This window comes from Diospyros lotus, chromosome 1, assembly GCF_014633365.1.
Source record: "Diospyros lotus cultivar Yz01 chromosome 1, ASM1463336v1, whole genome shotgun sequence".
NCBI classification, from domain to species: Eukaryota; Viridiplantae; Streptophyta; class Magnoliopsida; order Ericales; family Ebenaceae; genus Diospyros; species Diospyros lotus.
In genome coordinates, this window is record NC_068338.1 from 28374708 (window position 1) to 28391278 (window position 16571).

General features: G+C 35.4%; 1 protein-coding gene across 2 annotated transcripts; it reads left to right on the forward strand.

Annotated features, from left to right (window-relative positions):
* The first annotated feature begins 2699 nt into the window (after positions 1–2699).
* LOC127811833 (U-box domain-containing protein 13-like) lies at positions 2700–11243 on the forward strand. 2 transcript variants are annotated; one of them, XM_052352022.1, is made up of 4 exons: positions 2700–3207; positions 8785–8901; positions 9219–9665; positions 9754–11243. In XM_052352022.1, exons 1-4 carry the CDS (start codon positions 2938–2940, stop codon positions 10891–10893), a joined length of 1974 nt encoding a protein of 657 aa, XP_052207982.1. In that variant the 5' UTR covers positions 2700–2937; the 3' UTR covers positions 10894–11243. The 2 variants fall into 2 exon arrangements, with proteins under 2 accessions (XP_052207982.1, XP_052207989.1); XM_052352029.1 differs by lacking the exon at positions 2700–3207 and adding an exon at positions 5715–5921.
* Positions 11244–16571: the final 5328 nt, after the last annotated feature.

Consider the following 16571-nt stretch of genomic DNA (forward strand, 5'->3'; position numbering starts at 1 on the left):
AAAATGAGAGCGAACCGATCCGAATTGGATTAGGCCGCAGCAATGCGTGGCTATTAAATATCTTTAATTTAGGGAGGTGTTAATTACACATCATAAGTTACATTTATCTACATAACAATATAAATTATATTATATATTTAAATTGTAATAAATAAGAAATTGAACTTGAATAACAAGATATTAAAGCACACCCGAATATTAATGTCACGTTCATGTACAAAATATCAATTATTACAGTAATAATAGTAAAAAATTAAGAAGCATAATGACGTTTTTGCGCTTGTGCACCTGGGCCTTGGGACATTAACATAATAGTTGATATCCGATAATTAAGGAGGCAATAACTCCAAGACTTGTCATAGAATTCTTCTATGGTAATCATCAGTTGCTTCACATCCAACCTTACAATTACAAGAATAATCCCACTCTATTATTGTTAATTAATTTGAAAAATTATAAATATATATTTTAAACAGAGATGTTATGTTGGCAAACACAAATAACTTTGAGAGGGTGGACATGAGCCCGACCGCGAGCTCTCCTCACTCACCCCCTTGCTAGCTTGCGTTGAGAACAACATATTAATACTCATATTTTAAAATAATATTTAAATATGATGTGTCGTAATAATCTTAAATAATATTATTTAATTTTAATTAAATCATTTTCTCTCGTTAATGAAGAATTCAAATGAATATCTACGGACCGTTAAGTCCAACCATGCCATATGTAATATTCGGTTAGTCGTATAAAAAATACACACACATATATTATGTCCAATCTTTGCACACAAATACAAACGAGATATATCTAATTCTTTTAATAATAATTAAAGTAATTGTAGTGATTTTCTTTTCTCCACAATTAAAGTTCAAACGTTCTTACAGTGATTTCACATACAATTTTCTGTATATATATATATATATATATGATTTGTGTAGGTTATCTTGCCTAATACAGACACCCAAAAGATGATTTTCTACATAAAAACTAAAGTGCAAGTTGAAAACTGTTACTCAAATGTGATTGGCGAAGGTGGGCATGTAGAGAGAGGAGAAGATTTTGCAATATATTGTGCATGTTGTAGAATGATTGGATTTGGGGGTTTCGCTCTTGGCAGAAGGTTCGAGTTGAGTCACAGACATGTCTTGCAGCAGCTGGGCGGTGGTCACTGTCCAAGGCTTTGCCAAATTGCCCAGAGATACCGTAATCAATTTCATTTGCCCCTTTTAGGGAAAGAGCACGAAACAGCTCCACTCCCTCCAACCAAATGTCTGTTCCAGTAAGGCCAGAGACAGAACACCGAGTACTGAATATTGAATAATAATAATAATAATAAACCATTATAGCATGCCATGCTGCCCTGAACTTGGCCGAGTGTTTGTATTTCCCTTCTGTCTGTCGACTGTCCTGTCTGTCATCTTCATCGACGCAGACGCAGCCCCCCCCAATCTCTTCTGCTTTGGCCTACCAGACAAATTTATGCCCCCACCACATTTACTTCTGTTGCCTCCCATCCATGTCCGTGTGGGTCTCCGCGTCCTCCACTGAGTGAACGTTACTTTCTACAAAATTTTTAAAATGGCAAATGATTTTAATCCATCCAAATAACAACAGAATTGTCACTACCTAGTTTCCCATTAAAAGAATTTAAGTAAGGATTTGTAGCATTGTGAGTGATCTTAAAACTAACCAAGAACCACCACTGAGAGCATAGACACTTATACTGAACCCACAGCCGATTTCTTTTTTGAAACCAAAAATCAATCATGCATTGTCAATAATAATTACTGATTAAATATAATTATATAAGTTTTCTAGTTATCTCTTATAAAAACATTATTATGTGTTGGTATCATATACATATAAATTCTTTAAACTGATATATATGCATATATATATATATATATATTCTAGAATTTGGAATGTTTGCCTAAACATTTTATCATTATATTTTCTTTATTTTTCACAGCATAGTATTAAAAAAGAAAATTGAGTTATGAGTTACAATTTTGATACATAAAAATACTTAAATGGTGTTGTTTTTACATTTTCAAAATGTTTCTTATCTCGAAATGCCAAGAAACACTAAGAAAATATTTTTTGACCATTTTAAAAATATTTTGAGATAATTTTATAATATTAAAAACATATTTCTATTATACTTTCATGTTAGAGATGGAAGCAATTTTATTTATACTCTTTGAGTGATCACATTAGAGATAAAAAATAATTTATATTTATGTTTGATTAAATAATATATATATTTTATAAATTTTATATTAAAAATATATTTATAAAAGACCCTTATATTATTTTTATTTATATATTTTTCTTATATTTTTTAAAAAATATTATTCCTACAATTTATTTCGGATCACATCCGTTTCCATACAAGTTCAAATTACAACTTTCAACTTATTTCATAGAAAGGCGGAGCTGGATTGACATATTAACTTTTTTTTAAATAATAACAGACATATCTTCTTTTGAGTTTAAATTCAAATTTTAATTTTTACAGGGGTAGTTTAACCGAAACCGGACGACCTAACGTCCACGAATCAGTCCACAGCTCTCAGCCGAGCCAGTTTTGTTCCATGCCGAGTCGAGTCGAGCGGCGCCAACAAGCCACGTTATCCTCTCTTCTTCCAGCTAAGAACCAGCATAAACCCCTCTCCAAAGCCCCGGTTACATCCTAACCCTGGTTAAGCTCTTGCTCACTAATTAGCCGCGCCAGAGAATCAAAGAGAAGGTCTCTCTCTCTCTCTCTCTCATGGAGACGACTTCGACCTGGTTCTCCGCTGGCCGCAGGATCAATAAGCACCTCTAGCAAAGTCACCACCAACTCCGTCGCCAATATCGACACGGTTAACTCCAGCTATTCGTCGAAGGCCTTGTCTCATATAGTCGGATCTCCTTGCGAAGCTTATTGAAGCCATGGAGGATGAGAAAGGAGCTCTGGTGCAGAAGTTGATTGACACCGTCGACGAGATATCGGCAATCTCAGACTACAGGTCTACGGTCAAGAAGCAGTATTGCAACCTAGCCAGGAGGGTGAAGCTGTTGACTCCAATGTTCGAAGAGATTCGGGACAGCAAAGAGCCCGTCCCCGAAGAGTGCTTCAAAGGTCTAAGATCCTTGAAGGAAGCTCTCGAATCAGCTCGAGACTTGCTCAGATTCGGAAGCGAAGGCAGCAAGATTTACCTGGTGTGTACATTTTTCCCCCCAAACGCAGTACATTTTGTTGACTGATTGTTGATTATTGTGATTTTGTTGACGATTTATTCTGGTGATCTGTTCTGTTGCTTTCTACAGATCTGCTTTGTTTTCCTTTTTCTTTTAGTAGTCATCTATTGGCTTCAGATTGTGTTTATTATCTGTCTGGTTGCCAAGAAAATCCCAGAAAGAACTGACGAGTCCTTTCTTCGCCTGCTTTGATGGCTTCTCAGATAGTTAGGGAATTCACTTTAAACAAGATGAGAGTTCTATTAGGTAGTTGAGTGCTTGATTTTTGGTTTTCTTATTTTACTTAATTTTTCTTTCATACGTCTTCCCTGCAACCGAATGATGGCTGAGACTAGGGCTTGGAATCATAGTTGGACCACTTTATGTTATATTCCTTATTCTGGTTTTTCTGCAGTGTTAAGAATTTTGCTGTCCTAAGGAGCCATGAAAACTAACAAAATTTAAAAGTTTTGGCCTATGTATTACAAATTATTCGAGTGTGAGTATTCGAGTGAAATTCTGAGGCTGAACAGCAAGAAAATATAAAAAAACCAATTCCGCATTAAAATCCAAAAAGATTCTGTGTGCTTGCTGCCATTCTCTTGTCTATTTATTAATTATTGCAAAAGGTCTTGAGGCTTCTTAATCTCTAACTTGCTAAAAAGTATAACTCATTAGTTAATGAGAATATTCCAGGACACAGATCGTGTAGATATCCTATATATAGAAAGTAATAGTTGCATATGGTTTTCTCCATACCATTTTCATATTATGACATCTGAATATTTCTTGGCTTAATTTCTTGTAACTTGATCGGTTTATCTGGTATTATCCAAGGAAATGAAATAGGGCGACCTTTACGATTTTAAGTGTTAATTGCATTTTAGCTGCTTGTTCTCTAAGAAGATGAATGATCATATAACTCTATTCCATTGATATACAGTTTCCTGGTTTCTTGGATGTGGAGGCTTTGTCAATATTATGTCGGTTCCAAACTGAAATTCTGCTTTGTATTTTTCCTATCGGCAAACATGTCGTTTTCTATGGGTTTTAGTACAGTTCATTATTATATCCATTTTGATATGGATTCTGTTGAATCTAAAGTTTGGCCTTCCTAAATTTCTTATGACAGAAAGCATCAATAATTGACGCACTTACAACTCTTTATACATGGTTGTTTAAGGAGGTTTGGGTGCCATTTGGAAATTAAATGTTGTAATTTCAGTGTTGATTAAGTTTATAACATATTAATAGAGAAGAAAAAATAAACCCTAGGTGGCTTTTAGAACAGAAATGCATACCAAGAAACCATAGGTTTTAAGTATGCCATTATTATCTGAAACAATATGAAAATCTATAATAATTGGGTCTAATTCCTTTTTGTAGGCAATGTTTGTGAATATTGCAGAAATACACAAAATGTTAAGTGAGCACATTAGGTCTTTTCACAAGAGGCACAAAGTTTTTCTTTTTTGGGTACATTAGACACAAAGTATAAGTTGGAAATTTGTCATGAAATTACATATTTCTCAGAATAAGTGGCATTTTGTGAAATTCCTTGCTTCCTTGCCCCCTCCCTCTCTCTCTCATGATCCATGACTTATCTGATTTCTTCATCTGCTGCATGATAAACCCTTTAGGAAAACATGCATCTCCCAATCTTTCTTGTTCTCCTCACTTGCATGTGTGTACCAGGCCTCAACGTGTCACCAAAAACCTTATCTTTCTGCAACTTAAAAAAACAATAAAAAGAGAGGAAAATCTCAAATAATACTTATTTTTTGTAACAATCATGTAAGGTTTCATAATTGTTGACATAGAGAACCACCCTATATTGATACACATGTAACACATTTAGACCTTTTCTTTTTCTAATATACATATATAATATATGTACTTTATGAATTTCCTTAACTTCGTAGATGAGAAAGAAGTCTCTTAACTCTATTACACATCAGAGGTCAAGATCACTTATGTTTTTATCTTTTTAAGGCTTCAGAAGCCACAAATTTTTGCTGTCTGTTCTGCATGGTTGCTTTGTTCAGTTGAGTATAATACAATACTCATTTCAGAAAAAGCTGAAAAGCTGAAATGTAAAAAATTTTCTGACATAGTTAAATGAATGCGCAGCTGTTTTAGCAAGTATCTAATTGCAATAATTTTGTGTGTTAAAAATTTATTTAGTTATGAATGGCAAATCATCTTTTTGTCAAGCTAGAGTAAGACAATGTAGAAAAGCAACTATCCCCCAACTATTGCAAGGTGAGAAGACTCATGCATTTGTTATGCCCTTATTTATTGCAAAGTGAACTTTTAAGAGTGTAATTGTGTTGATTCCTCAAGTGGCAAGGCTAAGGCCGAATTTACTATTATGGCCTTTGCCCAAACATCCTTAAACAAGTCCCTGATAAAAAGCACAATGGTAATATGCAGATCTATAATTGTGTGGGCATGATGGATGCACGTGCCAAGAGGGAGGGAGGGGGAGGGACAATTAGAAGTGCATGGATGTAGAAACATTGATAAGTTCATACCTTGACTATTCATGTGAACTCCACACTCACTGGCATAGTTGTCAATACCATACTGTACCAGCTGTTACCTGGCAGTATGTATCGAACTGGTCCCAAAATGGTACTAAATATGCTTGGCACCGTTCCAATCCAGATACTGGTCGTATGGGGCAGTTTCGGCTGGTAAGATATCGGGATACCTCTCGGTACCCGTCCCCAAGCATTTTCTTTCTCTAGACAATCTAAATTTTTATTTTATTTTTCATGATTTCTTTATATTCTCACTTTGCAAAGAGAAAAAAAAAAACAATACTCTAAAACTCTTTATGGGTCTCAAAATTGTGCAAAAAATTAAAATTTTACGCATGTTGTTTAGTCAAAATTGTTACTTTGTTTAGATTATACATGTTTATGTTAGGTTATGGTATTCTATTAAAAATTTTATTATGTTTATATATTTTATAATTTATATTATTAATTTATTATAAGTCCAAAATGGTACCTCGGTACCAATATCGTACTGTACCAGTAGCAAATCCGGTACCCTGTCCAGTACAGTATCGACAACTATGTTCCTTGTTGTAAGAATGTGCTTGTGCAGGATAGATGTACTTGTCTATGAATATTTGGCTATGTTACTGAATTTGGCAGAACAGAAATAAGTCTGTTTAAGTTGGGCCATGTTGATGCAATAAAGTTAGAGCTTTTTTTTAGTTTAATAGCACTGATTTGGATGGTTTGATGTTCAGTTGATCTACTGAGATTTTTAACATGAGTCTAGGATTTTGTTACCTTGATTATTGCAAAATAGTATAAAGATAAAGACGAAGCTTCTGTAGTGCATTGACGATGGCTGATTTCTAATTCAAGTGCGGTGGTATATTATGCTAATGAACTAACTAAGCCTTCTGTTTACTTTTTAGATTTGTCTTTTTAGCTTGTATATGATGTTGTCACCATTATTGTATAAGCATTGTGGTATGGAATCTGGGATGGGGTGCGTAACATAGCATAATAGGCGGTATGTGTGGCATAGGCTTAGTCAGTATCCTAGTTGGGGATACAGTATGTTTTGAATATCCATTTGGGTCGATATTAAATTTATATTAACTAAATTATATATTTTGTTGTTTCTTAAAAAAATTGATATTTTTATTGATGCTTTAAAGCTTTCTTTTGGCTTTCTAATTTTACCCTCAGTTACTTTGGCAATCCTTCAATAGCTAACAAAAGTGCAAAACCATCCAACGCACTAATATTATAGCAAGTGCAAAACAAGTACAACAAGAGCTAAAAATATGACAAATAAAACATACCAAATTGTAAACAGAGAAACAAAATAGTTCATAATTAGCAAAGGCTACAAAGTCATTCAACTAATTCCCATTTCACTTCCCCTTTCGTTTGTATCCCTTTATTGAATTTTCTTTGTTAGACAGTTGACTAGGGGTAGCAACATTTTGGGCTTCTTCTTGCACTGTAGTTTTGTTTAAGCTGCCCTGCAGTTTTATTCTTGCAACATTATCAGTTTGCTTCTGCTTGAAACTCTGGATATCCAACAATGGCGATCCAGTTCGCAACCAGAGCGACCTGGGTCAAGAACGGCCCACGAATTGGGACATTTGTCCCGATTCATTGTTCCATGGGGAGTGCAACGACCCTGGCATCTATGTATAAGCCATTAGGCACTTTGCATAAAGATTTTGTTGGCAATGCATTTTGCACTAGTTTTTTGCACAAAAAAACATTTTGGTTTTGGGGAGGATGGGGGATTTAGTTCATACTTATAACCTTCTTATTTAAGAAAAGCAAATGACTACTAAATGGGTAACTAATAACTTAGCAAGTATGGGTCAAAAAAGGAAGTTAGCAAGCAACAATGGTTTCCCTTCAGTTTTTTATGCTACCACTACAAAAGCAAGTATATGCTTTCTAATGTTTGATGTCTGATTCCATGTATGTGGTTTGTACATTAAAGTTGGCTGGTTGCTATACTTCTTATTTTAATATTAGTTATTGGTAGGCATGCAAAAAGTGTTTAGAGCTCAAGGATAAGAAAAAGGTGGGTAATTAGAGGAGAAGGTGGGATATCATCCTCCCCACTCCAAAACCACTTTCAAGACCTCTACATTGAAACAGAGAGTATATATTCAATATTAAGGGATCATGTGGTCGTGGTTTGGGGGGGGGGGGGTGAATTAAATTCATGGAACTAGAAGATTTATTTATTTACATTAGGTCATCAAAGTTCATACTTCATACGATGTAGATCATACGCCAAATCATTGGATTCTATCAAAATGGGTTACCATCACCCATGCCACCCTTTGGAAGTCCTGCTGCTAATAGTCAAGCCCTGCACTTGTGGACTGAAGTATCATGTACCTTTAGGATAGATATTTGGTCTAAAATTGTAAATTATTCAGAAATGTGGTTGCATTCCTAGTTCAGCTTCAATCAGATTATTTTGATTGCAGATCACTGAATCTTTGAATGTTTGTCATTATATTGATTTTCTTAAAGGATAACGAGCCTGGGTGACAACTATAAAGTTGTTTCTTTGTGGCTAAAAGGTTTTAGGTTTGAGTTGTGCAAATACCCTCTTTACAGAGTACAGGTGAAACTGTGTTAAAGAAATGATTATCCTTGACCTTTGGAAAGTACGGAGTATTGTGCACTGGGAACATTCTTTATTCATCATCATAAAGAGGCAATATGCATGTGCACATATGTATGCATACCAGGGGGAGGAAAACAAGAGATATGTATGTGAACACACACATATATATATATATATTTGATGCCTGTAAAAAGCATAATTAAATTGTATGTTCATATGTTTTCATGCATGCTGTGATGACAAATATGCCTACCAAATGTGGTCTTCTTCTGGACTTTCTGGTGCTGGAAGGCATTTGACATTCTATGGTATGCGTGCATGTGTGTAGACATCTAAACCAAATAATAAATGCTCATGCATTTGGACTGCACCCTGTATGCTAGTTTGTCTTGCAACCTACTAATATTGTTGTTTCTTCTCATGCAGGTCCTAGAGAGGGATCAAATTATGGATAGATTTGGTGAAGTGACTGCTCGTCTAGAACAAGTTTTGGGTGCCATTTCCTATGAAAAACTGGATATATCAGATGAAGTCAAAGAACAGGTGACGTTCTTCACTAACGTTTGGCTTACATTCTAAAGACTTGATTGGGAGGAGCCCAAGTATGTAGTTTTTTGGTAATTGAAGTTTGTCCATTATTGTGTGATGCATCATTTAGAAATGGTCTATGTATATGACTTCAAAGTGGGAAGTGAATAAAGGATCCAAGTTACGTTCCTATTCACTTTGCAAGGAATGGGAAGCCTATTAGAAAACTATTTTTATGTACTTTGCTCTTAAATAATCGTGCATTTGAATTTTCCCGAAAAGGACGGGAGTTTTTACCTATAATGTTTTCTCCCCTTCTATATGTCTTTCAGGTTGAGCTTGTTGTTGGTCAGTTCAGAAGAGCCAAAGGAAGAGTTGATGCACCCAATGTCGAGCTGTATGAGGATCTCTTATCTCTTTATGACAAGAGCAATGACACATTGGCTGATCCAACAGTAATAAGGAGAGTGGCTGGAAAATTACAACTTATGGGAATAGCGGACCTCACCCAAGAATCCATAGCTTTGCACGAGATGGTATCTGCCAGTGGTGGGGATCCAGGGGAGAGCATAGAGAAGATGTCAATGCTACTGAAGAAAATCAAGGATTTTGTGCAGACTGAAAATCCGAACTTAGATTCTCCTGCACAGGAAAAGTCAAAGTGCAGTGGACAAGCGTCTGCAGATGGGACCCAAAAATTGCCTGTTATACCAGATGATTTCCGTTGTCCAATTTCCCTTGAGCTGATGAGAGACCCTGTTATTGTCTCCACGGGGCAGGTAGCTTTCCTATTGCTTATAATTTCTTTTTTCAAATCAACTTGGGACAACATTTAAGCGTCACTGATACCCTTTTTTTTGTGTATAGACTTATGAGCGTTCCTGTATAGAGAAATGGCTGGAAGCAGGGCATGGCACTTGTCCAAAGACGCAACAAACACTCACGAGCACTGCCCTAACCCCCAACTATGTTCTGCGCAGCCTCATCGCCCAGTGGTGTGAGGCAAATGGAATTGAACCACCAAAACGACCCAATTCTCGACCCAATAAGACTTTATCGGCTTGCTCGCCTGCTGAACGAACCAAGATAGAAACTCTTCTCCGTAAGCTTACATCCAATAGTCCCGAAGATCAGCGGTCAGCTGCTGGTGAAATTCGCCTTCTAGCCAAACGCAATGCTGATAACCGTGTCGCCATTGCTGAAGCTGGTGCTATTCCTCTACTTGTTGGCTTGCTCTCCACTCCTGATTCCCGCACTCAAGAGCATGCTGTTACTGCACTTCTCAACCTTTCAATATGCGAGGACAACAAAGGAAGCATCATATTCTCTGGCGCAGTGCCTGGTATTGTGCACGTGCTGAAGAAAGGGAGCATGGAAGCACGAGAAAATGCAGCGGCCGCGCTATTTAGCCTCTCAGTTGTGGATGAAAATAAGGTCACGATTGGTGGATCAGGGGCAATCCCGCCACTAGTAACCCTACTTAGTGAAGGTACACAAAGGGGCAAGAAAGATGCTGCAACAGCATTATTTAACTTGTGCATATACCAAGGGAACAAAGGCAAGGCAGTGAGGGCAGGAATTGTGCCCACGTTGATGCGGCTGCTCACCGAGCCCCAAGGTGGAATGGTGGATGAGGCACTAGCAATACTAGCGATACTGTCTAGCCATCCTGAAGGCAAGGCAGCCATTGGAGCTGCCGAGGCATTGCCAGTTTTGGTAGAGGTAATTCGGAATGGGTCAGCCAGGAACAAAGAGAATGCCGCTGCAGTTTTGGTCCACCTCTGTTCAGGTGACCAGCAATACATGATAGAAGCTCAGGAACTCGGAGTGATGGGGCCGCTGGTTGATCTATCACAAAATGGTACGGAGAGGGCCAAACGAAAGGCTGCACAGTTGCTTGAGCGAATGAACAGATTTGTCGAGCAGCAGAAGCTTGCCCAGGCACAAGCGGAGGCTCAGAACCAGCAGTCCCGGCCGCCCGCCTCAGCAAACGCTGTTGATAGTTGAGAATTTCTGTTCTCTCTCTCTCTCTTTCTCAACCATGTTCTTCCGGTTCTTTCTTTGAAGTATTTTAGGGGGGTTTGGCTTCAAATTAGAAGGGGCAGGTGGAAGATCACCACCCCCGCTTTTCTTTTTATTTAAGTTATTATTAATTGCTTTTGTTTTTTTGTGGGTTGGGGACCATACTCCCAAGAAATTTACCTACAGAATTAGCATCAAAGGAGAAAACAAAATGAAGTGCTGAAATGTGATAACATTTAATGTTTTTGAGTGTACCTTTGTAACTACTAGTAGTACTACAACTGTAAGCAGCATCCTCAGTTTTTTAATTGAAGGAGATGTTTCCCTTTATTCCATTCAATCTGTTTCATAATTGCACGTGTCGTATCTTCCTCTACTTCTTTCCGTCAATGCTCCATATTCCAGCGAACGTCAAGCTTCACCAACTTCCGTATTCATAAGCCTCCTTCCGCTTCGGGACCGGCGATAGAAAAACAAAAACCACATTTAAGAGAAATCATTAATGGGAATTTGCTTGGAAATCCAGCCGACATTGTAGTTGAATCTATTAAGCACGCTTAATTTGGCACAATTACAGAATTATTAAGTGACAAGATGGGTTTTATTTTATTTTTTTATACATAGAAAATCATAAAAAAAATATTCACATTAAAAGACATGAAAATTTTTAAATCTAAAATCTCATACCTACAATCATAGCTAGGTCACCGCTCAAACTATCTTTGGTGACCAAACTTTTTTTCTTTTTTTTTTTTTATATAGATCATATGTTTGACTATTATTTATATTATTATTTATTTTTTAAAATTACATTCTGATTCAGTATATCCATCCGACATCATCTCTTGACTCTTGTCTAACTTCTAAATGGAGGGAATTCAAGGCATTTAAGAAAGTCACTGAACCATCAACCATTACCTCAGGATTAATGGGTCATCAAACGGCCCAACCGAATTTCCCTTATGGGCCAGGCTCCAACTTATGGCCCTCGGCTTTCAAGCCTAGACTTTTACCTCCGAGTTGTGCCCATTGAGAATTGTGGATCCTATATCTCTCCACCTTCACTTTTTATTTTATTAATTAATTAATTGGTGTTGCCACTCTTTTAACCAACTAAATGGAGATATTCATAATTTAACTTTAATCTTGGAATATAGAGTGCCCCCCCCCCCCCCCCCCCCCCCCCTCCTTTTTTGGGTCAGTGGATAGGAGGCAACTATTTATGACACAAAAAAAAAAAACAAAAAAAAAAAATCACTTGGGGAGCTCATCAATTTGTTATGACAATACTTTAGCTAGGGCAAGTCATACATAGGCTCAACAGTCAACACATTGACTTAATTTAATAGAATGGGATGGAATGGAATATTTTAAATATATATATATATATACACAACAAATTTGTTTGGAGAATTAAGGGATGAATATTAACGTAAATAATTAATGTTAGAAGATTTGCACCTTGTTTAATAGTTCAAGAAATGGATGAAATCGAAAAATGTTAATATAACAAACAACAATTAATACCCTCCTAATAAAATAATATCTTTTGTTAAAAGGAAAAGTTTGAACTTCTTGAAAATTATTAAGTCTAATGTAATTGTAAATGCACAAAAAATACTGTTTCAGATCTATTTTCATTCTACAATTTTTCTCAATTTAATGTGCGTAGTGACTTGAATGGCATGCTTTTGGTTGTCGGGTCGGGTCGGGTATGGCAAACAAGTATAGTCTGTCGAATGGTTGGGGGTCTCTGGTGTGGTTTTTAATTTGTGCTTGCTATTTATTTCTTGGTGTTGGTTTGCTGTGGCTTCTTGGGTCATCCCTTTGCTTGTTTCCGTCCTTGGCTTCATCTTTTTTTGGCTCTTCTTTTAATTTAAATAAATATTCTCACTCGTTATTTAAAAGAAAAAAAAAAGGAATTCTCTCTCAAGCAAAACTTAAGAATTGTTTAATTGTATACAAATATTAATTAATTAAAAAAATGCACGCGATACTCTTAAACTTTAGGATAATTGCAAGTGATATTCATGTCATTTGAGAAAATACATTGATTATCTTCTATCTTTTATGCTACGGTGCAATTTCCCCCCCATCATTGGTATACCAGTGTTAGATTTCTTTAAATTCCCAAATTACCCTTCTCTCTTCCTCTTTCTTTCATTGCAATCCTCTTTATTTTGGTTTTCTAATGAAAAATCCTATCTTCGATAACTAAATTGAAAAATTGTTGTCGATAATTGCAATGAGTTAAATTCTTAATCTCTAAACAATAAGCTAGTCATTGACAATCTTAACGACATAGGACGACAAAGTTGGTGAGGTTATGGCTATCTCTATCAAACCTACCTTTAACATCTCATTTTTCTTATCTCTTTCTAGTTTGTTTAAGATTTGGTGAATCTGTCCTCAAGCCTTTATTTTCTTCATTTTTTTTTTGATTTGTTTAAGAAATAAGATAAAATAAATAAAGTTCAATCAAACCTTAATTTTCTTTTCTCCATCATGAAGCAATAATGGTTATCATAGCCAAATCTCTTTCTCTCTTCCTCTCTTCCACTTTATGTATTTTCAATCATTTAGTTTCATGATTGAAACTTAGATCTAGGTTCCAAACTTTCAATCAAGGTTTCAATCCTTAATTGCAAGCCAAATGAAGGTTCCCATTTAGAGATGACTTTTTATGTGAACTATATCGGGGTTCTAGATCTAGTGCAGTACTCTTAATTTTTAAGAAAATTGAAAAAAAAAAAAAAGATGATGATTTTTTTGAAAGATATAACTAGAGGGAATTTTGGTAATTTGGATTTTCATCTCAAGAGTGTTTCAGCAATTATAAGAATTAGGGTATTAATGTAGTTTCTCAAAATATTTTTGGGGCTCTAGTGTGTAATTATTGAGGGTTCTAATTTAATTTCTAAAAAAATTTAAGGCTCAAGTGAAAACTTAAGTTGCACCAAGGTGTAATGTATCAAAAGCTAAGGATTGAGATGAAAGGGGTCAAATGGAAAGAAAGAAAAATGGAAGGGCAAAGTGTAATTTTTGGGCTAAGTGCAATTATTAAAAAACTCTAATTCCCCGTGCCCTTACACACCTAGAGAACAAGATGTTACATCTAGAACTTTGATTTGGCTACATTTCAAAACATGGTGGTGGCAGGGCGGAGCCACATAGGGCCCAGTGAAGACAGTTGCCTCTACTAGCTAGGCTAGAGAATTTTTTTAAATTTTATATTATTAAAAAAAATTTAATATTGAGACAAAAAAAAAAAAAGAAGAAGTTATAAGCCTAATTTTTAGGCCTTATTTTTCAGAAAGGCCCAACCCAAGGGGAGCCAAGCCCATTTCTCACCTCATTGGGGCTTCCACTCTCAGCTTCCTCCTCCTCCTTTTTCGTCCCCACTGACTGTAAATCCTGGTTCCGCCCCTATGGCAAATGATTGCCTTTTCTAGCAATGGCAATGTTAACATTGACGTTTCTACCACATAATAGACCAATGACTTCGTTGAGAATTTGATGCAATCAATTTTTTTTTTCTTTCTCTTTCTATTTTTAGATATAGATCGACAGCACCAGCTAATTGTGGTTAGTAATCAACGGTCAATCATCACTAGTTTTCTTTTTTCTTTAAATTTTTTTCCTAAAATCAGATTTTTTTTTTTTTTTTATTACAAGAGTAAAATTATGATTTAACATTGTGCTAACGGATGTGTACTTTTTGTTATTCTCAAAAGGTGAAGGTTTGTCCTTGCAATTATGTGAAACATCATCAGGAGTAATGTGTACAATTTACTCTTTTTCAACTCCAATTCTATAACAAAACATACCATAATATTTTATATTTCAAAAAATTGTAACATTTATCTCTAAACAATTTAAAATAATTTTTGGTATTTTCCTATTCATATATAATATGAAGTTTGGCAGAGTTTAATTGGTTTCACCCTGGCTCTTGTATGATTGTTCACATGCACCTGGGCGCCAACTTTTGAAGCATAACAATGTGAGTCCTTCCATCATTTGGTTATTGGAATCCCGGGGCGACGTGATTAAGAGGGTGTTTGGTTTGACCACTTATAAGTTACTTTTCTGATTATAAGTTACATAGCTTATTTTACTATCTATTTGTTAAAATTCAAGAGCTTAAAAGTTGTCGAGCTTATAAATTATTTTAGCACCTTTTTGAATAAGCTTACTACCCCTAGCTTTCTCAAATAAGCTATTAAGAGCTTATTGCGTTGACCAATTAATTTATCATTTTACTTTCCTAAAACTTTATCTTTTCTTCTTTGCCCTTAAACGCCTCCGCCTTCACAGTTGTTCCTCTCATTCCTGCGCATCGTTGCCTTCATCGGTCTCATCTCTAGTCCCATCGCAGTTGTCGTTGCCTCTTTGAGGCACGCCTCCCGTTTCTTTCATCACTGTCGCCTTTATCGCTGTTATCAATCATTTCGTCGCCTCGGCCTCCATCATCACCTATATCAAGGTCGCCGCCACCATCGCCCTGCCTTCTTTGTATAACATATGTATTTATAAATTTACCATATATATTTAACATTTTTATGAATTAAATCTAAATTTAAACATAAAACATTGTATTAATATATTTTTAAGTAATTGTATATAATTTATCAATATGTAATGGAAAAATTTTATCAGTTGGATATCAATTTATAATTTTTTTATTAAAAATTAGCATTTTTATAAATTTTATTTGTATTATTCAGAAATATATCCATTTTTGTCTTTTTGTTAAGTTCTAATAAGTTATCAGCTCTTTCAAAACAAACACATAACTATATAAAATGACAGTTTAAACCACATTTATCCAAATACGTTATCAACTTAAATGCTACCCAACTTTTAAACTTTACACAACTTATAAATATAAAGGCTTATATATAAGGTATATAAAAAAAGGGTTAGCCAAACAACCTCTAAGGCCCTATTTGGTTGAGCGTTTTGAATCGCAGTTTTTAAGTGGTGTAAAGCCTTTAACTTGGGTAGCGTTTAAGCTGATAACGTGTTTAGATAAATGTACTTTAAGTTATTAGTTAATAGTTATGTGTTTAATTTGAAAGAATTGATAAACTATTAGAACTTGATAAAAAGATGAAAATAGATATATTGTTGAATAATGTAAAATTTTATCATTAGATATTGATAAATTATATACAATTATTTAAAAATATATTAATACATTATATATATGCACTTTTTATTTTTCTCCTTCAAATATATTATCATTTGATTAATATATATATATACAATATATGTATATACACTAATTACAAAGAGTTTCAAACAACAAGTGACGACAATGGCGATGGCTGCAATAGGCAAGGGCAAGATGTGAATGGCTAGGGCGATGGTGACAACGACGGGCTAGGGTGATGGCAACCTATGTTGCATGGAAACACCTTATAGGAGCCATTTTTCCATTGTTGAAATATTTTCTATTCTCGTTTTGAACCCTATTTATGTTTATTTTTTTAGAAAAATGTCCGTTTTCACATTTCTGTTTTCTATCAGAAATGTTTCCCGTTTCCATAAATGGCAACGACGAGATGCAAACGACTATGGCGTGACCGAAGATGGGTTTGGCAGCAGGAGATCAGTTGATGCAAAGGATGAAGATGGGGGTATGGTTAGAAATAACTTGA

Bases quoted from the DNA above. Each gene is read 5' to 3' on its own strand.
- LOC127811833 (XM_052352022.1), top strand. From the start codon at position 2,938: ATGGAGGATGAGAAAGGAGCTCTGGTGCAGAAGTTGATTGACACCGTC. The intron at 3,208-8,784 runs GTGTGTACATTT...CTTCTCATGCAG, and splicing joins AAGGCAGCAAGATTTACCTG to GTCCTAGAGAGGGATCAAAT. The intron at 8,902-9,218 runs GTGACGTTCTTC...TATGTCTTTCAG, and splicing joins CAGATGAAGTCAAAGAACAG to GTTGAGCTTGTTGTTGGTCA.